General features: G+C 44.7%; 2 protein-coding genes across 2 annotated transcripts in view; both read left to right on the forward strand.

Moving 5' to 3' along the window:
- Nucleotides 1-59: 59 nt before the first annotated feature.
- On the forward strand, nt 60-11,564 carry med21 (mediator complex subunit 21; the record flags this gene model as incomplete). Its single annotated transcript, XM_084330133.1, has 4 exons — nt 60-101; nt 3,499-3,613; nt 6,594-6,694; nt 9,331-11,564. 4 exons carry the CDS (start codon nt 60-62, stop codon nt 9,508-9,510), a joined length of 438 nt encoding a protein of 145 aa, XP_084186259.1. The 3' UTR covers nt 9,511-11,564.
- Nucleotides 11,565-18,546: 6,982 nt separating this feature from the next.
- The window catches only part of LOC311241966 (serine/threonine-protein kinase 38-like), a 72,908-nt gene continuing 65,430 nt past the window's right edge, over nt 18,547-26,024 (forward strand). The window contains 1 exon segment of the mRNA XM_084330923.1: nt 18,547-18,838. The gene's annotated coding sequence lies outside the window, so the exon portion shown is untranslated.

The raw sequence follows: 26,024 nt of genomic DNA on the forward strand, positions 1-26,024 counted from the left end.
TCTGGAGGAGAGACCGGGACTCGCGAGAACGAGATCAGTAACGGTTATAGAAAACAAACATGGCCGACAGGCTAACGCAGCTCCAAGATGCTGTCAACTCGGTATGGACTCTTTTGTATTTCCAAAGTGTTTTTCACATTTATTTTAAACAGTGTGTTTGTGTCTTGCGACGGAAAGTACGACAGTCTCGTTGGGTCGTGTTATATCATTTGAAGTTATCTAGAAATGACGTGCGAAAGCTAACTGATTTCGATAGACGAGACCTAACGTTAGCTGCTAACATAGCAGCATAGCAATGTCCGAGCAGTGTCTTCCTATTAATATTAATAACCGTTGTTGTTGTTCATGATGTTGAACTGCGCTCGCGTCAGTGTTTAGCCTTGGTGACTGGGATCCGAACAAAGTGTCCAACATTCCTTCATAACGCACACAGTACACACCCATCTCCATCATTCATTTGTCAGCGCAGCCCTCGTTTAAAATTAATCAGTGACACCGATATCAAACGAGTAACGTCAACAAAGTTTTTAGGGATGTTATTTGATGATAAACTCAATTGGAAAAAACACATTGATGTTTGCAAAAAAGCAATGAAGTCAGTATAGGTATAATTAGGAAGGTGTGTTCATTGATAAAATAGAAGTTGTTTTTTAATCTTATTAGTCTGATCTTTCCTTACATATCTTATTGTAACATAATATGGGCTAGCACTCATTCATCTCATCTTCAAAAAATTACTTTACTTCAAAAAAGATTTGTTAGACGGGCAAGGCAACCCTCTCAGATCGATTTGAACCATCTGCTGCTCTTTTCAAGAAACTAAACATTCTGACTGTCTGAGGTTAATTCTTTACAGATATGTATATTTGTACAAATGCATTTATGATCATCACAATCTACCAAATGGTTTTAATAGGTTTTTTCTTTTAATTCAGATGTTCATTCTTATGTTACATGTCAGTCCAGGGACATGCATATACCTTATTGTGGTACTTCTCTTAGGCTGTTCTCAGTGAGGTATAGAGGGTCCAGTCTTTAGAATGCAGCTGATCCTATGCTGAGGAAATCTCCATCTCTGCTTATTTTTTAAGCAAACTACAAAAAATGCTCATATCCAAAAGTAGTAGATGGATAAATAGGTCATACATGTAGGTATGCATTTGGTTATGTGGGTGGGTAGGTTTGTAGGCAGGTGGGTGGGTGGTTATGTATTATTATGTACGTGGTATACAGTATGCATGTATATACTGTGTGTGTATGTTTGTGTTAACATATCTTTTGAATGTATTACTGGTCTTTTTTAAATAATATGTATATTTGTGTATGTTTTGATTTTACAAAACAGCCAGGGGAAGTTCTCGATAAGCCTCTAGGCTTCTAACTTCTCCTTCACAATATGGTTGTATTATGTATTTTCTTTTTTGACTTTTGTTTAACTCTTGTGTTAATAAATAAATACAAAAAAATACAAAAGAGAAATGTATAATTGTATATACAAATACATTCTTATAGGCAATTTCAAAATGGGATGGTGTGATTTGTGGCATTGTTATTGGGACACAGGCAGTAAGGCACGCCAATTGCATTCCCCTTATCCATGTATCAACTTATTCCTCGACTTTAACTTGATATCTTATGATATGTATTTAGATTAGATTCAAATGTGTTGTCGTTATACAGTACAGTACAACTAAAAGAAGTGCAACAGTAATATACTGTACAGGTGATTAAACTACAATATATAAATTAGTACTACTGAGTAATAGTGCTATGATGTCTAAATGTAATGTATAGAGTTGTAGTATTATTATGTACAGTGATACAGCATACAGGTATAAAAGTAAGAAATCAGTAAGAGTACAGTCTATCTACAGATCAGTGGAGAAATTGCTCTTTCATTTAGCTGGGTTACTTTCCTCCAGTGTATTTGTCCCCCGGCCCCACTCAATGGCCCCATACACACACACACACACACACACATACACACACAAAAATCGAAGTAAAAAAAAATATTGAAAAAAATATAATTATTTTTTTTTTTTACTTCGATTTTTTTTTTATGTTCAAAGCTTGTGCCATCGAACGAAGCTTCGAAGTATTTAAGACAGCCCTAATTATAAGAATGGAACACAGGGGAGCTCCCGTAGCTCACCGCATATCTCTGCGCTATTTCTGCGTCTGGGAAAACCGTGCTCGTCACGGATCTGGGGGACACGAGTTCGATTCCCGGACCCGCCGTCATTTCTCAGAATGTCTTCCCCTGCTCTACATCCCATTTCAACCTGTTTCTGTCGGTCATGCTTGACCAGAAAAGCGATAAACGCTAAAAAATAAAGTAAAAAAAAAAAAAAAAAAAAATGGAACACAGTTAGCCAGAGCAAGCGGTGTATCCCACGACAATGTACTAAAATCACCCTAAAATACTCCGTTCCGCCCCAATACATTGCAACGACGTCCACCGCATACCCCACACTACTCTAACCGTTACCCTCAGAATTCACGCCACACACCCACTCCGCACGTAAACTATAAAATAGCGGCGTGCAAGCTAATGATCCTAGCCAGCCTTGTTTCCTACCCAGACTCCCAGAGGTGCACCGCGGGTCTCCTTCGCTGTCGCCATCTCCTTCACCGATTGGTTGTTTGGTCCAAGCTTGGAAAATCGATATATCGAAACTTTGCGACCACGTTTCATGTTTATTTCGAGGAAATAATTTATCACGATGATTATCGTTTTATCGCCCAGCCCTATGGTCACTGCATCCTTCATTCCTGGGGCCTGTCTTGAAATGTCGTCCCTGGAATAATACTCATTTACTTTCTGTTTGGTTTCATTTGGGGTTTCTGTGTTTTTTGGGGTGGGTTTCTTGTCACGATACTCGGCAAAACAATAACAAATACACATGTAGGCTGAGCAGACGCGAGGCGGAGATGGCCGACAGCAGCCGATTAGCAGTAGGCTAACGTGGACACTGCTCTGCCTAGACCAACAATGTGTGAAAAAGTTGTGTCTGGAAATATGTTGGATTTTAATCATACAAGGTGTCATAAAAAACCTCCCTCTCCTAAACCGATCTTGTATCTCAATGGGACTTCCTGGTTAAATAAATCAAAAACCAAAAAAAAAGAGAGAAAAAATGCGATTTATTTGTTTTGGCGATTTGATAATTGCATCATTCCAAATCGCGATTTCGATTTAAAATCGATTAATCGTGCAGCCCTAATTTGTATAGCCCGAGATCACATGGAATAACCCCCATGGGGCTTATCAGTTTTATCTCTTGACAAGTCGGCAGGAGGGGTACAACTCTTTCAGCTGAGTAACAATGATCATCAAACATTATGATCTGCAGAAACTGTCATGTCTCTCAGATCATCATGACCAGGCGTTGCGAGATAAAGCTGCTATTTTGCTAATACGTCCATAACCCACTCGTAAAATCTATAAAACCGGAACTTGCATGAACTAACTTTTATCTGTTTTTATTTTGAGGGAAGCTTGCAGACCAATTTTGCAACGCTATCGGGGTCCTTCAACAGTACGCCCCCCCCGCCTCCTTCAACAACATACAGACGGCCATCAACAGGGACCAGCCGTCGAACCCCACAGAAGGTAGAGTGCCTGCCTTTCAGTGCTGTTGGTTTAACAGGACTCTACGCTAACCTTTTTCCCAAGGAGCACATGTGCTCCTAAATGAAAAAAATTAGGAGCACACAAAGAAATTATGGAGCACAGTGATTTTATTTTTTTTATCCACTTTTTTCTCCCATTTTCTATTTTTCTCCCATCCCAATTTCGTATAATCCAATTCAACCCTCCCTTGTCTCGAACGCTGTTTCTTGCCTCCCACAAGCCGGCTGCAATGTGGACTAAGTCATACATAGCACGAGTCCCCTCCGATACTCGAGGTAACAGCAGTCGCATCTTTTCACCTGCACGGCACGATCTTTCAGCGTCAGGGGTCTGTGCTTTGGAGGGGCGCCGCCCCCATCGCTTCCTGATTCTACTGCGCAGGCGCACCAACCGACCTGTAGGAGTCGCTGTCCACAACGCCCGATCCCCAAATCCAATGTGTATTAGTACGGACGACCAGCTAAACTGAAAGCAATGTGGAGCGCTGGGCTCGAACAGGCGAACCCAGCGTCTCCAGTATTTGTGGTGAGCACCTTGCCCACTGCACCACGTAGCCGCCCACAGTGAATCTTTTTTAGTTTATTAACAAACTCATGCATACTGTGTGTGTGTATGTGCATACTAAGGGATACACATCTTTGCAATAGCACATACCACCAAAATCACACATTGGCCCATGGGCCATGCCTACTAGACGCAAAGGATATAGGTTGTCCAGCTGCTTTTGTATGTTGTAGTAGGGGTGGACGGTATAAACGGTATACGGTATAAACGGTATGAATTTGCTCTACGGTATGGATTTTGACTATACCGTCTAAACCGGTAGTGCAGCTCTAAAATACCAATGACGTCATGTAACCACAGCGCGACTATTTCACTCGCATTTGCCCCTAAAAATAGATAGAATTAGTCATAGATAATAGATATGTGCGAACTGGAAAAAGTTATTTAGGAGGCTTCGCGCAGTGGGCGTGCCAGCCCCTACCGCACGCATGTAAACACGGATCTAGTAGTCTAGTGGGACGGGACACGGGAGCTCAGCTGTCGGCGGCGTCTCCCTGAGCTAACGTTAGCTTAGCTACCGTTACAAAATGACCCAGTCAACTATTCACTTTTAGTTTAATACATGATGAGGCATTGTCTAACCGAACGGTATCTAGTCGGCCAGCTACCGATAGCTCCTGACATCAACAAACGCTCCACAAAGTCTAGTAGAGAGAGACGTGTGTGTGCTACCTGTTAGCCGTTAGCTCACGTTAACGCGAGTTAGTTCACCGTTCAAAACGAAATGTCCCATTGAACTAAATAATTCACTGAGGCGTTGTATTAACGTTATATATCCGGCTTAGCCGGATAGCTCCTGATATCAATGTCTTATAACACTGATTCGATGCGTATTCGAGCTGAGGGCTTGCTAACGTTATTCCAATATAATAGGGTCCAGGTGCAGCGCCGGAGAATCCTGGCCGTAGAGCTCTGCTCGAGGCTACTGAGTATAGGTCCAGGTGCAGCTCCGGGGAAACCTGGCCGTAGCTGGAGGCTACTAGAGTACACACAGACAGTGGAGCTTGTTGCGTGGTGGCGATGTCTCGCAGATAATACAAGTACAAGTCTAATTATATAATATATATATTTTATAAAAAAAAAAAAAAAATTATATAAAATTAAAAAATTTTTTTTATCAAAAACGATTATACCGTGATATATACCGTTACCGTCTATGCTTCAAATTATACCGTGATATAAATTTTAGACCATACCGTCCACCCCTATGTTGTAGTGTTGTCAGTGTCACAATACCAACATTTTGACTTCGATACCGATAGAAAAGGTAATGGAATATATGATTAGATGACAGAACATGGAAAATTCTTCATACAATTCTTGCTTGTAGACCAGCTGGAGGTGTGGATGTGTCTGTAGAGCTGGAGGTGTCTGTAGAGCTGGAGGTGTCTGTAGAGCTGGAGGTGTCTGTAGAGCTGGAGGTGTGTGTAGAGCTGGAGGTGTCTGTAGAGCTGGAGGTGTGTGTCTGTAGAGCTGGAGGTGTGTGTCTGTAGAGCTGGAGGTGTCTGTAGAGCTGGAGGTGTCTGTAGAGCTGGAGGTGTCTGTAGAGCTGGAGGTGTCTGTAGAGCTGGAGGTGTGTGTCTGTAGAGCTGGAGGTGTCTGTAGAGCTGGAGGTGTGTGTCTGTAGAGCTGGAGGTGTCTGTAGAGCTGGAGGTGTCTGTAGAGCTGGAGGTGTCTGTAGAGCTGGAGGTGTCTGTAGAGCTGGAGGTGGAGGTGTCTGTAGAGCTGGAGGTGTCTGTAGAGCTGGAGGTGTCTGTAGAGCTGGAGGTGTCTGTAGAGCTGGAGGTGCCTGCAGAGCAGCCGGAGGCTCCTCCCCAAAGAGAGCTATTTTCTCAGACAGAAACTCCTCCTGTCTTGCTAGAAAGCCTCAGTTTATTTTTTTAAACTTTTATTTATAGCATTTTCAGCTTTTTCTGACCACACAGGACCGATAGAGGGAGAGAGGGAGAACGGGAGGAGAGGTAGGGAAGACATGCGGAAAATGGTTGCCGGGACTGGGAAACCGCTTCGCAACTCAGCGCGCTATGTGGTGTGCTACTGGAGCGCCCCGAAAGCCTCGCTTTTTTAATCCAGTTTCTTCTGTTACATAATATCTATGATACATCCACATCACTATGTAACACAATAGCTTACGTTTGGCATATATGTCTATTGCTGTTTATTATTGTTCACTCTTGCATTAAAAAAAAACTAGTTTTACAGTTTGATCAGCATTTTGTGAAAAAGGAAAGTGCTGCAGGCAGGGTGATTTCCTGACCATAACGTTTGTAAATAGACCACGAAAATTAAAACGTCAAACACCTGCTGTCTGTTGAAGTACATGTCTCATAAATGCTTTTATTATTGTTCGTTATTAGGTGACATTGTTTTTGCTTTTGTTTGTTTTTTTATCTAGAATTTGCCCAACTATTTGCTGCACTAATCGCCCGAACAGCCAAGGATGTGGATGTACTTATAGACTCTTTACCCAGCGAGGAGTCCACTGCAGCGCTGCAAGTAAGTAATATATATCTCATCCAGCAGGGGGAGCCAGACTCATGATGGATATTGGCTGTAGAATCAGAAAGGTCTTTATTGGGGTGGCGCAGTGGGCAAGGCGCTCGCCACTAATGCAGGAGATGCTGGTATCGAGCCCAGCTCTCTGCGTTGCTTCCGGCTTGGCCAGCCGTCATACTAACACAATTGCTAGTGTTAGAGGGTGGGAAAGCCGTTGGGTGGGGATTGGACGTTGTGGACAGCGACTCCTACAGGTCGGTTGGGTGACGCCTGTACAGCAGAAACAGGAAGTATCGGGGGCAGCGTGAACCTCCCACGCCTTACTCCTCGCCACTGAGAGTTTGAGCTGTCTGGTGAAATATGCGACAGGCTGCCTCCTCGTGTACCGGAGGGGACACGTGATGCAAGGCTTCTATCCTCACTACAGCCGACCAGTGGGAGCCTGAGGCATAGTCTAGCAACGTTCAAGACAGGGGAGGGGAGAATTGGAATTACGAAATTGGGATGGGAGTAAAATAGAAAAATAAGGAGAAAAAGTGGATACAAAAAAAGAAAGGTCTTTATTGCCAAGTAGTTTGCACTTACAAGGAATTTGATTTGGTCGTTTGGTGCGACATTGACAGACGGACAATTAAGGTAGAATAACAATAAAATGGAATGTAAACTAAATTAACATAAAGGTACAATAGAATATATGAAAAGGGTGGAGTGATCCTACCAAACTAAAGTAGTCCTCATTAATGCTCATCACAACTGTTCACATGTGCCTGATTGGTTGAGAGTCACGTGTCTGATTGGTTGATGTCCTCTGTGACAGGTCGCTTTCACACTAGAGCTGTTTGGTCCGGACTATCGGACCAGAATTCGATAGTCCGCTTTTTTGGGTTTGTGTGAATGCGCGTCGAACTCGGTCCGCGGACCAAACACGCAAACCCTGTTCCGCCAAAAAACATAGGTCTCGGTTCGCTTCATCGGACCAAACGCGGACCAAACGTAGGAAGTCACCTGATAAACTATGTATCTTGTATCTATATATCTAACTGTGCATCTTGGGTAGAAGGATGAAAAAAACACTGCAGCTTATTATTATTATTATTATTATTATTATTACCGCGGCGCGGGCATTCACTGCAAAACAAGCACACTGTGTAAACATGTCTCGTGGACAGACGTGGGCGAAGTGAAATCCCTGATCGACATAATGGGCAGAAGACCAAATAAAACAGCTGCTTGTGGGCACTCACAAAAACAACGAGGTGTACAAGTTGTTTAGCGAGAGGATGGCGGTAATGGGTTATAATCGAACGATGGATCAATGCCACGCCTCTGCTACTATCACGCTTCACGCAGTTTGTGTTTTCGCGCATTTCACTTCCTGAAGGGGAGGGATTTCCACTCTCCATTGTGTCCAATAGACGAGCGCCCTTTTCGACCGCGTGACATTGTTCATAAAGTTTGGTGCGCCTGACAAATTTCTGTGTGAATGCAGACGAACCAAATGATGAATGCAACAATGTTGCAACTTCACCACCAGACCCTCACAGAGTCCACCAAAACTATATGTGAAAGCACCCTTAATGTCTCTAGTTAAAGTTGCCCTTGGCGACAATCCAGGTTCCAATGCATTGCCTATACCCTATATACTACTAGTCATAATTAGAAACACTATTTAGCTGCAATTTGCTGAGGGTCATGGCAGCCTTTTTGACATAGAAATGCAATCGTTTTATTCATGGCTTGGAAACACTTTCGGAAATGAAATCCATTCAAATTTCGAATTATGAAATAAATTCAATATTGATAAATAATAATCAAATGTAATTATCTGCAAGTTTAGGGTCATAAATAAGACATGCATGTGTAAAGTGATGCATGCATACTGACCCACACGCTGCTAAACCAAACCATATATATATATATATATATATATATATATATATATATATATATATATAAATAAATTAAATGTATTGTTCCTCACATTCACCCATTTACTCACCCATTCACTCACACATTCACACACCGACGGCAGAGGCGACCATGCAAGGTGCCAACCTTCTCATTGGGAGCAATTAGGGGTTAAGTGTCTTGCTCAAGGACACGCTGCCCGGGAGGAGCGGGAATTGAACCGGGAACCTTCCGATTACCAGACGACCGCTCTGTCGCCCCCACATTAAACACAGAAAACAATGTCAAACAAGGTCCTTGCCGTCCTTACTCAGGCAGCCATCTTGCATGTTAACCACAGGAGCCAGTATAAAGGTCCTTGCTGTCCTTGTTTTAATACTCAGGCAGCCATCTTGCATGTTAACCACAGGAGCCAGTATAAAGGTCCTTGCTGTCCTTGTGTTGACCCTCAGGCAGCCATCTTGCATGTTAACCACAGGAGCCAGTATAAAGGTCCTTGCTGTCCTTGTGTTGACCCTCAGGCAGCCATCTTGCATGTTAACCACAGGAGCCAGTATAAAGGTCCTTGCTGTCCTTGTGTTGACCCTCAGGCAGCCATCTTGCATGTTAACCACAGGAGCCAGTATAAAGGTCCTTGCTGTCCTTGTGTTGACCCTCAGGCAGCCATCTTGCATGTTAACCACAGGAGCCAGTATAAAGGTCCTTGTTGTCCTTGTGTTGACCCTCAGGCAGCCAGTCTGCGGCAGCTGGAGGAGGAGAACCATGACGCGGCGGCGCGGCTGGAGGAGGTGGTGTACCGCGGCGACATGCTGCTGGAGAAGATCCAGAGCGCCCTGGCGGACATCGCTCAGTCGCAGCTTCGCACGCGGAACGGAGCGCCCGCCCAGCCCTCGCCCGCCGAATCCTGACACCCCCCCCCCCCCTATTGCCATTCTACCGCCACACGCACACACTCGCCAGGTCTGAGAAACACGCACCAACATCGTGTTTATGAGCGGGAAGTGCTACAAGTCAACCAGATCGACCGTTGAATCTTCTAAAGGTCCGCTCCGACCGCCTCCGGCCAAGTCAATTCATCTCCGATGTAGACCAGCGTATAGTTTTTTTAATACTTTTTTTTAATTAACCTTTATTTAAAACCAGGGAAGGTTCGCTGAGATGATGCTCTTTTTCAGGAACGCCCTGCTTCACATTCACACAGTTCCATTCACACCGGGGAGCTGCCCAGTACAACCACAGTCTGACACCGTTGGCCACTGAGCAACTCCACTGGAGCAGTTGGGGGTTAAGTGCCTTGCTCAAGGACACTTCAGCGGTTGGTGTTAAGGGTATGGGAGAGAGTTATTAATTCACTTCCCAGCCCCGATTTTTTCCTGCCGGTCGGGGGGATCGAACCAGCGACCTTCCGGTCACAAACCCGCTTCTCTAACCTTTAGGCCACCGCTGCACCTCGATGTAGAGCAGCGTATAGACGGCACCTCGATGTAGAGCAGCGTATAGACAGCACCTCGATGTAGAGCAGCGTATAGAGACAGCACCTCGATGTAAAGTAGCGTATAGACAGCACCTCGCTGTAGAGCAGCGTATAGACAGCACCTCGATGTAGAGCAGCGTATAGACGGCACCTCGCTGTAGAGCAGTGTATAGACAGCACCACGATGTAGAGCAGCGTATAGACAGCACCTTGATGTAGAGCAGCGTATAGACAGCACCTCGATGTAGAGCAGCATATAGACAGCACCTCGATGTAGAGCAGCGTATAGACAGCACCTCGATGTAGAGCAGCGTATAGACAGCACCTCGATGTAGAGCAGCGTATAGACAGCACCTCGATGTAGAGCAGCGTATAGACAGCACCTCGATGTAGAGCAGCGTATAGACAGCACCTCGCTGTAGAGCAGCGTATAGACAGTACCTCGATGTAGAGGCGTGTATCCAGTACCTCGTGGATAATGGTGCATTTATATAGCTGCTTTTATCCAAAGCGCTTTACAATTTTTGTTCCTCACATTTTCACCCGTTCACTCACACATTCACACATGGCGGAGGCGACCATGCAAGGTGCCAACCTGCTCATCGGGAGCAGTTAGGGGTTTAAGTGTCTCGCTCGAGGACACTTTGACGCGCTGCCTGGGAGGAGTGGGAATCGAACCGGGAACCTCCGGATTATCAGACGACTGCTCTACGTCCCACTGTCGCCCCTCCTGCACGTTGTACCTCCTGGCTGCACCTGAGAGCGGCCACGCTGCTTGACTTGGCTGGAGGCGGTCGGAACGAACCTCGAGGGTTCAGAGGATGCCGGGTTTCTGCAGAGACGGCTCCTCTCTCGCCCGTGTGAGACGCTTCCAGAGAGAGGAGTGTCAGTGTAACAGTACTGTCTGGATGTTGTACAGCGTCTCCAACTCTCCATATATGGGGGCGGCGATGTTTAGAAGTCTTACCCGTATCGAACCGGACAATGGAATTTAATTTCTTTCAGTGCCAACTCTTTTAGGCAGATTAGGCAGATCTTCTTCTGGTTATCTCTTAGACACCGGTCGTTTGGCTAATGCTCCGATGAACCACGTCGTTGGAATTTCACAGGAAGGACTATGAATGAAAACAGCCGGAAAATAATCATCGAATGACGTTTTCAAAATACCATCATCGCCCGGGTTTGTAAGTTTGGTAGCTGCTGTTCAGTGTCCGTCTGCCAGCTTTGTGCTCCAAGAAGAGATGGGTTTCCTGAACCTGCGTTTCAGTGTGTTGATGGTTCATTTCCCTCGTCTGTTTTTGTACGTTTGTGTAAACGATGTATATGTTGTATATGTATTTCAATCTATTTTGTACACAGTTTGAAAAGAGAATTCGATGTTAAAACCTTTCTAATTTCCGATATGCATATCCTTCTTGAAACATCAAGCATCTTACCCTAATATAACCTGTTTTTCTTTTCTTTTTTAAATAAAGTTTGAATAATTATTCCGATTGTATTTCATCTTGAAGTCGTTCACCTCATTGTAACTTGATAACGTAACCACAAATGCTTCACGAAAAAGGAAGACTATGAACATAAATAAACAGGTTAACCAAAAGCCTAGGAGACGGGAACCCACATTATTTAAATTCTTGATTATTGTGTCGGCTATGGGACAAGATGATTGCTGCTGAAGCTACTACCGTACAGTGTTTCCCCCCAACATGTCAGTGTTTGTACAAGCTCAAAGGGGGGGGGTGGTACAGGTATGGGCAGGGTAATTGTAGAATATAATATAAGTACTTCATTTATCCCCAGGGAAATTCTGCACTACAGATCACTCACAGTAAACGGTAAACATTTAGGTAGTCGGAAACAAAAGTCACAGATGAGAATAAAATACGGTCCGGGATATACATTTTTCTATGTTATGTATATACATTCTACAATATTAAATATACAGTCAAAATATACAGAAATATAGTACAGTAAAAAGTGTAAAATTGTACAATGTTGATTAAAAAGTAAAAGTCAAGGAAGATTAGATATTACTGTCACCCTGTGCTCAGTGATGCGTTAGAGTCTGATGGCTGTCAGAATGAAGGACTTCCTGTGTCGTTCAGTGTTGCATCTAGGGAGTCTTAGTCTAACCGTGAACGTGCTCCTCCTGTCAGCCAAGTCCATTGTGTAGTGGGTGGGAGGGGTTGTCCATGATGGCGTGGAGCTTAGCAAGGCTCCTCTCCGCCACCACCGCCAGTGAGTCCAGCTCCACCCCTACCACGCTACTGGCCTTCCTGCTGACCAGCCTGTTTGCGTCCCCCGCTCTCAGTCCGCTGCCCCAGCAGGTCACAGCGTACAAGAAGGCGCCCGCCACCACCGACTCAGAACATCCTCAACATCCTTGTACAGACGTTGAAGCATCTCAGCCTTCTGAGGAAGTAGAGTCGGCTCTGGCCATTCTTGTAGAGTGCCTCCGCGTGTTTGACCCGTTCAGTTTGTTGTCGATGTGCACACCGAGGTATTTGTACTCCTCAACCGTGTCCACATCGACTCCCCTGATGGAAACGGGGGTCACAGATGTAGTCCTCCTCCCAAGATCCACAACCAGTTCCCTGGTCTTCGTCACATTTAGCTGCAGGTGGTTCTTTTCGCACCATGTGACAAAGTCCGCCACCAGTGCCCGGTATTCCTCCTCATCACCGTCCTTAATTGTCCAATGAGGGTTCACACAAATTTTGTCTCGTAATCTTATACTCAAACCATGGTCCTTGACCCCCTCACAAAATTGGTCACGCAGGTCTCTTTGGGATTTAGGCTTAGCCTGTACGTCTGTTTGAACAATCTGATCCTTTTGGGACATAATGGCATGGGAATAGTCCAACAATGACTCCCCCTCACGTTGTTTGCTGTTAAAAAACCCGGGCTGCCCCTTCTAAATGGTTATACACACAATTCGCTTTTTCTTTCTCAGACGATGTGTGATGTTGTTGAGACCCCGGTAGTCGATACAGGGGCGAAGGGAACGATCCAAAGAAGAACCCTGCGCCGACAGGAGAGGAGGAGGGAGTGATAATGCCTGAGGCCAAGGACTCGTGGACGTACTTTTCCATCGACTCCCTTTCTGGGCGTGAGAGGTTGAACAGGCGACTAGCGGGGAGCGGCGCCCCTGGGAGTAGATCAATAGCACAGTCGTATTGGCGATGAGGAGGCAGGGAGAGAGCCTGTTGTTTGCTAAATACAGCCTCCAAATCATGGTAGACAGGAGGAATAGCAGACAGGTCAATGGGTTCGTTGGGAAGGTGGGAACCAGCGACCCCTAGTGGCGGCCGAGCTGATTGCAGGCAGGCTACGTGACAGTGAGCGCTCCAGCTAGTCACCAAGCCAGTAGGCCAGTTTATGACGGGGTTGTGTAGTTTGAGCCACGGCATGCCAAGGACAATGGGATTGTGGGGAGAGTTGGTGACATGAAAACGAATACTCTCGCTATGGTTTCCGGATAACAGGAGGCGGAGGGTTACGGTGTGGCGAGTTATTCGCGTGAGCAGCTTCCCGTTTAACCCGCGAGCATCACGGGGTATTGGCAGGGTGTCAGTAGCGATGTGGTAGTGGGAAACAACCCCAGCGTCGATGAGATTCTCGTCGGCACCTGAGTCAACCAGGACGGACAGCGGGAGTGATTGACCATTGAGATACAGCGTGGCACTGAATTGCATGTTCGGACCAGAGCTGGGAGCAATATCAAGGCTCGAACAGACGCCCAGCGTCACTGCCGAGCTCCGTCGTTTGGGGCGAATCGAACATGAAGCAACGGAGTGACCGAGTTGACCGCAATATAAACATGCCCCCGTAGCGAGCCGGTGACGGTGTTCGTCGAGAGGAAGGCGCGAGCGGTCTAGGTCCATGGGCTCAGGGGAACTACTTTCAGCGCAGACATGATAATTGACTTCAGACACAACCCCGATCATCAAGCCAGTGTAGCTAGTGTAATTCACGATGAGGACGTCCAGATTGTTGAATCGTACAAATACCTGGGAACTGTGTTTGACTGTAAACTGAAGTTCAACTTAAATACAGAGTCTATTATTAAAAAAGGTCAGCAGAGGATCTACCTGCTGAGAAAGCTGAACTCTTTTAATGTTAGTGCGAAGATCCTGAGCACTTTTTTTTTTTTTTTTTTTTTATCTTTTTCCCCCTCCATTTTCCTCCGATTTTCTCCCATCCCAATGTTAGTCGTATGCCAATTCCCAGTCCCTTCCTGGTCGCTGCGCACTTACCCCCCACAGTCAGATCATCTGGGAGAGTGGAGGCTATCACGTGTTTCCTCCGACACACGTCCAGCCAATCACCGCTTCTTTTCACCTGGCAGCGCGGATTCTCATTGAGAGGGCGTAGCGTGTGGGAGGACCACACTATCCCCCTCAAGTCCTATCCGCGCTTAGCAGGCGCCCCGACCGAACTGTAGGAGTCGCTGTTTACAACGACCCGGACCCACCCCGCCAGCTTCTCCCACCCTCTAATACAGCCAATTGTACTAGTGCAGACGGCCAGCCAAGCTGGTGACAACCCCGGAGCTGTGAGCTGGACTCGAACAGGCGAATCCAGCTCACAGCTCCGGGGTTGGTGACGAACGCAATCTCCGCTCGGCCACCTAACCGCTGTGGATCCTGAGCACTTTTTATAGTTATTTTATTGAAAGCCTCCTAACTTTTTCTTTTATCTGCTGGTTCAGTGGCCTGTCTATTAAAGATAGGAACAGCCTACAGTACATAGTGAAAGTGTACTCCAAAATAATTGGAGTAAAACAGAGAGACCTATGTTCTCTCTGGACGGACCAGGTGGTCAAGAAGGGGACGAGCATCACTAATCAACCCCTCCATGCTCTGTCTCATCGGTTTTCACTGTTGCCTTCTGGCCGCCGTTATGACGTCCCACCAAGTAGGACCAACCGCTACGCCAAATCTTTTGTCCCCTCGGCTAGACAGACAGTAGTCATTTTAAGTAGCCTTTTGCACTTGGTTGTCTGTTTTTACTTAATCTGAATCTGACAGCGCCTGGCTACAAGGAGGGAGTACAGAGATAAGAAACAGGAAGAGCAAGTGAGAGATCCATTTACAGGGGAGGGAGACCTTGTATATGTTCGTAACCATGGGGTGAAGGGTCGGAACAAGATGCAGGATGTCTGGGAACCGACCCCTTACCGGGTGGTACAGTGCCCTGCAGAACGTGGTGTAGTCTACTCCATCACCCCTGCAGTTCAGGATGGTACAGGATGGTCCGGTGCGGCAAGTCCACCGGACTGAGATGAGAGGTATGCCCATAGGTGGGTTGAGGCCTGATACAGGCCACGATTTGGGGGAAGAGCAGGAGGAGCAGGGGGATACATTTACATTTACATTTACATTTAGTCATTTAGCTGACGCTTTTATCCAAAGCGACTTACAAGTTCTGTATGACAAGTCATCAGGAAGAGCACAACTCTATCAGCTGAGTAACAATGTTCATCAAAGTGTTGAGTGCTACAGTGTAGGTTAGTTTATTAGGACAAGTGCATGACAGTATGGTTAGTTAGGGTTAGATTTTTTTTTATTTTTATTTTTTATTCAGATAATGGTTGAAGAAGTGCGTCTTTAGTCGACGGCGAAAGATTGGACGGGTTTCGGCTGTCCTAACTGGGGTGGGTAGTTCATTCCACCATTGTGGGGCAAGGACTGAGAATAGGCGACTTCTCTTTGATGACCCTCCCGGAGCTTGGATAGGAGTAGGTCTGAGGCGGCCAGAAGATGCAGAGCGTAGGGGTCTTGAGGGTGTGTAGTTAGAGACCATTGACCGGAGGTAGGCGGGAGCAGTTCCCTTTGCCGCACGGTATGCTAGGTCGAGGGCCTTGAAGCGGATTCGTGCAGCAATGGGGAGCCAGTGCAGGTCCCTAAGAAGTGGGGTGACATGGGCCGACTTCGGTAGGTTTGAGATCAGGCGGGCCGCTGCGTTCTGAATGAGTTGAAGAGGCTTAGTGGCAGTGGCCGGGAGGCCAGCGAGCAGTGCGTTGCAGTAGTCGAGGCGGGAGATGACTGTTGATTGGACGAGGAGTTGGGTGGCTTCTTTTGTCAGGAAGGGGCGTATCCTTCTGACGTTGCTCAGGAGGAATCGGCAGGTTCTGGTTGTTGCTGCGATGTGAGCAGAGAAGTTCAACTGGTCGTCGAGGACAACACCAAGGTTCTTGGCGGTCGGGGACGCGGTCACAGCTGCATTCTCGACTGTGATGGAAAGGTCGGTCAGGGGGGAGGATTTGGCCGGCAGGTGGAGCAATTCTGTTTTGCTTAGGTTCAGTTTGAGGTGGTTGGTCGTCATCCAGGCGGAGATGTCGGACAGACAGGCCGAGATCCGCTCAGAGACGTGGATATCTGAGGGAGGGAAGGAGAGGAAGAGTTGAGTATCGTCGGCATAACAGTGGTAGGAGAAGCCATGAGACGTGATAATGTTACCCAGTGATTTAGTGTAGAGGGAGAAGAGAAGGGGTCCTAAATAGAGGGATAGAGGGGACAATGGGGTGGAGGACACAGATGTTAGGACTGCCGTTGGAGTCGTATAGTCAGCGGTGCGTTCCTGATATCAACTGTGATTGCACGCACGCTAATGGCGCCACGTGCATGCGCGCTCCCGGCGCGTGCGCACGCTCCCGTGCATGCGCATAAATGTCCCCTCGCTTGAGCACAGACTAAAGACAGTGCCTAATTGCCTCTACGAATGGAATGTAACACATATCATTCACAAGTTAGGTGTGAATGTATCTGAGAACGTATTTAACACACCTGACGACCGGCGCTATTGATATGCAAAGTAGCCCAGGTGGGTGTGCGAGTTGGCGAGTGCAACGCATTCCTGTGTGCACACGCTTCTCCTCAAATCTTACTCTGCACGGAGTGCAACCCCGTCCCATGACCAACGCATGCCTGCGTATAGTGAGGGGTCAATGTCAGAATCCAAGCTTTGTCCAGAGGATGATGTGTTGGAAGGAGGGGATGATCGCCAACCGGAAATTAACCTTTGAACCAGTAGTGCTCATCCATATGTGGTCCGGGCACTCGCTATCGTTAGAGAGACTCCGTATTGACACAGTGAACATCGATCGGTGCAAATAACTCGAAAAAACAACATGATTTGGACGTATATACTATTATACAACCTGGAAATGGATCGGGCATATCTCCATCCCATAATAGAAAAAATTCTGTTCCACGCTCATCTGCCAGCGGCGCGAGGAAGCCACGGTAAGATTCAGCGTTATTTTCTAACGTCTTCTATACTAACTGATCTGATGAACATATGACCCACTCTGGATGAATCATCTAACGCTGCCCACGGAATTATAAACGATCCCCCGCCCATCCGGTCATCATCAGATGATGCATAGAAACTTCTAGAACCACGTCCAGTTGACATTTTTTATCTCGCACAGATTCCTACCAAACTGTATTTGATCATCAATATAATGCATTTAGGGCTATAAATCACGTTCTGAAGAAAGCTGCAGAAAACGATAAAAACATACTTATACTTTAGACCATATTTTAGTATGAATATGTGAATGAAAAAGTTTAACGTTGCTACACCCTGAACAATACATATAGGACATTGAATGGGCCATAGTAATGGCAATTTAGCAATAGAATTTAAAAAGTTATAGCCCTGCAAAGAAGGGGAACTTCTCCATAGACAAATAGAGCTGGCAAGGGATGGTAAATTATGAATTTAACCCATGGCAATTAAAATGTTAATAATTAATAAAATAATAAAAAATTATAAAATGTTCAATCTATTAATCAATCAAAGCGGGGAACATAGAACCCGGGGAACATAGGGTTGATCCCGGGATGGCGACTTAACCTGGGTACAAAATATATAAATGAGTACTACTGAGTAATAGTGCTAATCAGATGTATGTACAGAGTTGTAGTATTAATACAGTGATTCAGGTATAAAGACATAATGTAGTAACTAACTACTAGTAAGTCATACTGGCCAGCACCAGCAGTGTAACTAGTAAGAGTATAAGGGATGTACATAAATAGTATGTAAAAAGGAGTATAAGCAGGTATATGTGGATTATGCATGTGCTGATCTGATTTAGGTATGTACTGATGCCAGTGCTGTCCGGTATGTACTGACATGATCTGATTTAGACTATATAATAATTCAGAAATATATCAGATGCAACATATTCTAATGCTCATAGCCTACAAACACTAATGAGTGGATGTCGGTCCAGGACGCAACCTTGAGCGCAGGGGGGGGCGGGCTCTCTCCCCCTATTGGATGATAAACACGTCACTCCAGTGTGGTTCTCGATACCGATTGGTTAACGGAAACATTCGTTCCCCCTCGACTTCGCCAATTGGTTCGAGCTCATGTCACTCAAACAGCCAACGCTCTCGCATCCATCCCAGGAAACACTGGCTGGTTCTTTTTTATTTATACACAGAGAAGAGTCTCGAACGGTGAGGTCAGCGGTTATTATTGATATTGACAGCAAGCGATTGCCAAATTATTAGGGGTAGCTTGCTATCGGCGACATTTGGTATTTGCCGAGTTGTTTTAGATGTTATTATGCAGCTATATGGGCCATGTTTACCTTGCAGCCTAATGGCAGGCTAGCCCAGGAGAGGTAACTGGATCTTCTCTAAACCACAATTGCCTAAAATTTAGGCAGATAAATACATATTTCTTTTCAACTCGGAGGTGCGCTGGCTGACGGCCAACAGTCCACTCTGGAGCAGGACACGGAGGTGAGCTGAACATCATTTCATACACGTGTTTTAATTGTTACATTAGTTATTAACAGCGCTGTCAGAAACCTGTCACAAATGATAATTCTCCCACTAGCTCAATATTAACACATAATAATGAAACGAATAATAATACACTTTATTTGTATAGCACCGTCCTGACCTTTCATACAAGAATTGCAGCCCAACGTGCTTCACACCACAGCAGTAAAATAGACACAAAATGAGCATCATCATCATCATCATCACGTCCCAGACACACGACTTGACCTGGTCTGCCGGTGCAGCATCCAGATCCGGATCACAGAAGGGCTGATATGGTTCTGAATGCGAGGTACCGTGTTTTCGTTTAGCAATATAATCTGCGTAGAAGCTTCCCTGGGCTCCCGGTGCTCCCGATGCTCTACAGTTGACATGACTCAGGGGCCATAGCAGTGTAGGGGCCATGATGTATGGCATGCATTCACTGCATTCTCTCAGAACCCGATTGGCCTGTCTTCTGTTCTGGCTGTTTTCAGACATTGTTTTGCTGTCAAAGTCCTGTAGTTTGATTACAACGGGTACAGTGCTTCACAGTCCGATAATATACTACATATATTATACAATCCTGCGATGTGCATGACTTCAGATTCTTGTAGTTATTTTGTTAATTTAGTAGTCATTTTTTATTATTTTGTAGCTGCTACAACGGAATAATTGATTCCTCTATGTCTGTAAGCTTCAGTCAGCTGTGTATTACAAGAAGGAATGCACTGATATACAAATACTGGTATTGGTGGATATGTTAAATCTGTCCAGGTGAACACGGGGAATGTTGTTAGACCAATGAAAGGAACAGAATGTTTGTTTGTATTTTGTAAATTCTGCATTTCTGCCACATGACTGACTATACAAACATGTCTGACCTGTCTCTCTCCCTTGAGCCACACTTGGGAACCAGAGACTTCAAGTCTGAAACAAGCACAACCAATGCTTTCCCCAACACTGACACCGCAGTGATGCGTTCTTCATGGGACGGGGTTGCACGCAGTGCAGCCAAAGTTTTGTGAGCAGAAGCACGTGCACGCACACGCACGGATGTGCACGGCACGCGCGTGCACACAGGAATGCACTGCACTCGCCAACTCGCTATAACTATAAGTACCCACCTGGGCTACTTTGCATATCAATAGCGCCGGTCGTCAGGTGTGTTAAATACGTTCTCAGATACATTCACACAGAACTTGTGAATGAAATATATTACATTCCATTCGTAGAGGCAATTAGGCATCGTCTTTAGTCTGTGCTTAAGTGAGGGAACATTTATGCGCATGGGCGGGAGCGTGCACGTGGCGTCATTAGTGCAACCAGTGTTGATATGACGAACGCAACACTGCTGACACGTCATGTCATCATGCAGCACAAATAAATACAGCACAACAAAAATAAGTTTGGCAACCAAACAGAGTGAAAATGTAGCAGTAAAGTGCAACAGCAATATACAATGTACAGGTGGTTAAACGGTATAAAACATGGTGCAAGACTGACTGCATTACAGGGGTGTAAAGTACTTGAGTAATTGTACTTCGTTACAATACTTAAGTACTGTTTTTGGGGATTTGTACTTTACTCAATTATTATTAGGTTTGTATACTTGTACTTTTACTCAATTACATTTCAGAGAAAAAAAACATACTTTTTACTCCTTACATTTAAAATGCAGACCTACAAAGTATACAAATCTCGCAGGTCCAACAAATACTATATTTAACTATATTTGTTTCTCTGGCCGAAATAACATTAACGTTATTAATACTGCGGCCACACTTTATTTAAAAACAGCCAATCAAATCCCCATCAAAAAAAATTAACCGCCCATACCCATGCTGATTGGTCCTTGTGCAAGACTAAAAAGCGGGGATCTTTGATTAAACACCTGCTATCAGAAGAATAGACAGTCAGAGTGACAAGCTACAGAAGATGGCCACAAACGATAGTACGAGTGATGAAGAGGACGAAACGGAACATTTCATTTCCCCGGAATAAAAAAATAGTTTTTACTTTTACTTTTTAGTACTTAACACTTTCCGTGCCGGCCGTATTTTCCTATATACCCCGTTGAGTGCCGACGCTCTATTCAATGACAGAGCACTCATATTTGCATTGCTATTCATAGCACTATTTGGGCAACTTTACACAATTCCTGTGAGTATGGAACACCTCTGTAAGGTTTTATTCAAAAAAATTTATTGTTTTATATATATATATATATATTTTTTTTATTGATCTTTTTCCCCCTCCATTTTCCTCCGATTTTCTCCCATCCCAATGTTAGTCGTTATGCCAATTCCCAATCCCCTTCCTGGTCGCTGCGCACTTACCCCCCACAGTCGGTCTGGGAGAGTGGAGGCTATCACGTGCTTCCTCCGACACACGTCCAGCCAATCAACCGCTTCTTTTCACCTGGCAGCGCGGATTCTCATTGAGAGGGCGTAGCGTGTGGATGTGGAAGGATCACACTATCCCACTCAAGTCCTATCCGCGCTTAGCAGGCGCCCCGACCGAACTGTAGGAGTCGCTGTTTACAACGACCCGGACCCACCCCGCCAGCTTCTCCCACCCTCTAATACTGCCAATTGTATTAGTGTGAAAGGCCAGCCAAGCTGGTGACAACCCCGGAGCTGTGAGCTGGATTCGAACAGGCGAATCTAGCCGCTCCGGGGTTTGGTGACGAACGCAATCTCCGTTACGCCACCTGACCGCCCTAATTGTTTTATATTTCTAATCAAGTACTCAAAAAACATTTTTCTCACTTTGGATTTCAGGCTATGTTGGCCTGGCTCCGCCCATAAGCACTTTGAGTGACAGTCTTCCACACAGTCTGCGAGTGGCAGACAGAGAGAGAGAGAGAGAGAGACACGGAGCACTGTGTAAACTCTCTCTCTCCCTCTCCCGTTTGAGGAAGTGTTCCACTGTGCGCTACAGCCATAGACGGGGCGGGGCGTTAGTTATGCTCCAGAATCGAGAGAGAGGGGGAGAGAGAGACAGACAGAGAGACGACAGCGCGACGCGTATGTGTGCTCTGTCGCGAGGGTGTATCTGTTTCTCTCTCGCTCGCTCTCTGTCAAACCCCGTTTTTATGAAGTGTCAGGTTACACTGTGCGCTACAGCCATAGACGGGGCATTAGTTATGCTCCCGACTCGAGAGAGAGAGATAGAGAGAGAGAGAGAGACACGGAGCACTGTGTAAACAAAGCTGCGTGTGTGAGATAAGCAGGTCCCCTTCTATGCGCTACAACCACTGAGCCAATCGGATCACTATCCGCTTCCCCAGCGCCACGTGACGTCACGATGCGAGTCAAATCAGAATGACCTAATTAACTCGAGCAGGAAATGGTCTGAGCTGAATGAGAGCAATCCGCCAATATGGTATTTAGAGACACAGACACATTGATACTAACTACTATTACTATAATACAGTGCTAGACACTGAAAAAAGCCATTTATAATGTCACCTTTAAATTATGGCTATTATGTGTCTAATACGACCATCAATTATCAATGACTTGTTTGCAGTCAACATTGTTGAAACGGATTGTTTTTTAATCGGTTCATTTCCGTTTTATACCATTTTGAAAAACGCTCGTTTTTTTAAACTTTCAGAAAAAATTTAAGATTCTGCAGGAATCGCGCTTTACTGTAATACACAAACACGTTGTCATTTTTCGGCCTATTTATGAATAGTTTTCAAATAAACGCTAGATTATCGATAGTATATGTGTACTTATGCACGCTATAGAAGCGGGCTGAAAAATCGATTATCTTATTTCCTGATCAGCTACACACACTCACAGCCACACACACACATATGGGACACGTTGATATATAGATGAAAACAGCTCTGATTATCCAAATACTGGTAAAATAGATTCCTTACCTCAGGTTTCACTGTAAAAGTCCAAGAGGAAATGAACACAGCGATTATCCGTGCGAATGTGCTTGCGTGCACGTATAATATTGATCATCTAGCGTTTATTTGAAAACGATTCATAAATAGGCAGACCAGGGTTAGAAATTAACATTTTTTTTCAAGGGCTTTTTTTGCCCCCCTTAATTGATTTTCGGGGGCTTTTTTTTGTATTTCGGGGGCACTGAATTTTTATGATAAACGGTAGGGGTGGGACGGTTCACAAAATGGACGGTTTGGTTCGTATCACGATTTTGGGGTCACGGTTTTCAGTTCGATATACGTTAATCTTTATTAAAAAAAATTTAACACTCAAATCTAAACATGCTTCTCATTTATTAAAAATAAAAGGTTTACAGTGTTTACAGCCTTAAATAATGTTTGGCACACAAAGACCGAACCGACTGAAAAATATAGGCTACATTTGTCAAAGTATTAACTTAGTGCAAACAAACAATATGCTCAGCCAGCACTAGACTTTCCTTTCTTTAATTAATATAAACACACAAAAACAATGTCAACCATGTTTAAATTCCCTGATTGTCAGTTCTTAATGGAAAGATTCGTTTTCTGCTTGAAATTATTATGTTTCTGTCTACATTTATTTAGACTAACATTATTTAAATATTGAGTGCATCTGTGGTGGATTACGCGATTCGGTGAGTTGGAACTATCTATGGGTTGGCGCCGGGTCCCCACGGACATTTTAGTGTCACGCACCTTCAGCAATGTTATTATCAGCTCCGGTAACGTTAGGAGGTGATGGCATGCAGTGGGAAAGCGGCAATAGTCCCGGTTGGAGTTAATAAAACACAGTTGTATGTTAGCCTTCTTGGATGTTGAATAAACGCCTATCATTGTCTTTAAACACCCCGCCTCTCAGACTCCCATTTCCTCCTCTGCTACAGTAGCTACGGTGACATTTCATTGACTGTACAGTATTAGCTTGCGGGCTGCGTCGGGCTACCATAGTTAAAACGTGCGTTGTGTTTACGAACTGCTATGGCAAGATGTGTGTAGGCCTATGTAATGTTAATGGCTATGTTTTTAAAGTCGTAATGAAGATTGATTTATATTGTGCGTGCCATTTTTACACAAACTGACTAGCACCTGGCTGGCTACAGTGCTGCTGCTGCTGCCTGCAGCCAGTGCAGAACACCGGCTCCGCCAAATGATTTTTTTTATTTGCGCGTCATCTGAACCGTACGATACAGACGCTCCATTACCGGATAAATATATATATAATTAGTAAACTGTCGGGGGCATTAAGTGCCCCCTTTAACTGATTTTCGAGGGCATTTTGTCCATTTTCAAGGGCATTATGCCCCAAGCCCCCGTTAATTTCGAACCCTGAGGCAGACAAATATCAACGTTCTGGAATATTCCAGTAAAAGACGATTATCATAGAATGGTCTAGAACAGACCTGGGCATTGTACTGGTAAAATAGATTCCTTACCTCAGGTTTCACTGTAAAAGTCCAAGAGGAAATGAACACAGCGATTATCCGTGCGAATGTGCTTGCGTGCACGTATAATATTGATCATCTAGCGTTTATTTGAAAACGATTCATAAATAGGCAGACAAATATCAACGTTCTGGAATATTCCAGTAAAAGACGATTATCATAGAATGGTCTAGAACAGACCTGGGCATTGTACGGCCCGCGAAAGATTACATGATAATAATTTTTTTTTCCTTTTTTTTTTTTTTTTTTTAATATTTTTTTTTTTTTTTTTTAACTTTTTTTCTTTTCATGTCAACGTTCACACGCACAATATACACTTAGGAGACATGCTCAGAAGATGTTGGTTCTCTTTGGATTCACCTATGTGAACAGACATTCTCAGTCATGACGTTTACCAAGTCCAGGTACAGATCCTCTCTCACTGATGAACATCTGGCAGCTGTGCATCGCATCTCCACCTCAGACATTCAACCTGACTTTGATGGACTTGTTAAAGCTCAACAGAGACTGGATTTATCACACTGAATGAAAAAAAAAGAACTGAAGAACACTAAAATGTGGAAATATAACAAGTGAAATGGGACACTTGATATTTCTTTTTTCTTTTTTTTGCACAGTTCTGAAAACATTAAATGTTTAATATAGGCATGTAAAGTAAAAAAGGCTACAAAACTGGGACACTTTTCTTTACACAGTTCAGTGACATGTCTTGTTTATTTTTGCTATAAGATGATGTGATGTCTTTAGAAAGCTAAGAAAATCTTTGTTTCAATAGTATATGAAACTCAAAATGGTCACTGCACCTATATCACCAATTGAAACAAGCAGTACAACCGCACCAGCCGATTTCAACACACTGTCTATCCTGATGAAAGAACAGATTACACAGATGGAGGCGCTCAAAGCAAACGTCGAAGATAAATTCGATCGCATCGATGCTAAATTGGAGGAAGTCATGAAAGCGGTCGCTGCACAATCCGAGCGAATCACGTCAGTGGAGAATTCGGTGACAGATATTATACTGTCAGTCAAAGTGATCGAAAACAACATCGACAAGGCCTTGACAGAGATGTCAAATGAGATAGAAATTGTGAAAGAAGCATGCCGGAGGGAAATACAAGAGGTTAAAAATGAATCGATGGAGAGGCAACTCGAATCCCAACGCTACCACAGGCGAAATAACATCCGCATTGTAGGGCTTGAAGAAGCAGTAAACTGCGAAGACGCCAACTTTCCAACAGTGCTATCAACGATTTTGGGTATCAACCCTCCAAACAAAGTGCCGAAAGTGGACCAAGTTTACAGAATCGGTCCTCGGGAGCAAAGAAACAAAGGGCCAAGAGTCATCATTGTTACTCTGCGGAAGACATCACTAAGAGATGACATCATCAAAGTTGCTCGCACCCAACGGGGGAATCTGAAATATGGTGATAATTCAATATATATCTACGAAGATCTAAGCAAAGACGCCATCGCTCTACGTCTACCATACAAGGAGGTGATGCAAAAATTGTTCACAGCTGGTCACAAGCCAAGGCTAGCATACCCGGCGCTGTTATCGATCGTGGGCAGTGACGGCCGCAGGTTTGGATTACGCACACCTAAAGAAGCTGAGGATCATTTGAATCGACATGGAGTGGATACCACAAGGCAGGACGGCAATGCCTGAAAAACAGATAAGCCTCTTTCTCAGTGTATATCAGAATTTAGAATGACTTTATTGTGTTCATCAAGGTAACAGACGATATGCAGGCCGTCTATACCAATGCGATCT

This window comes from Notolepis coatsorum (genome assembly GCF_963971535.1).
Source record: "Notolepis coatsorum genome assembly, chromosome: 15".
Classification (NCBI taxonomy): domain Eukaryota; kingdom Metazoa; phylum Chordata; class Actinopteri; order Aulopiformes; family Paralepididae; genus Notolepis; species Notolepis coatsorum.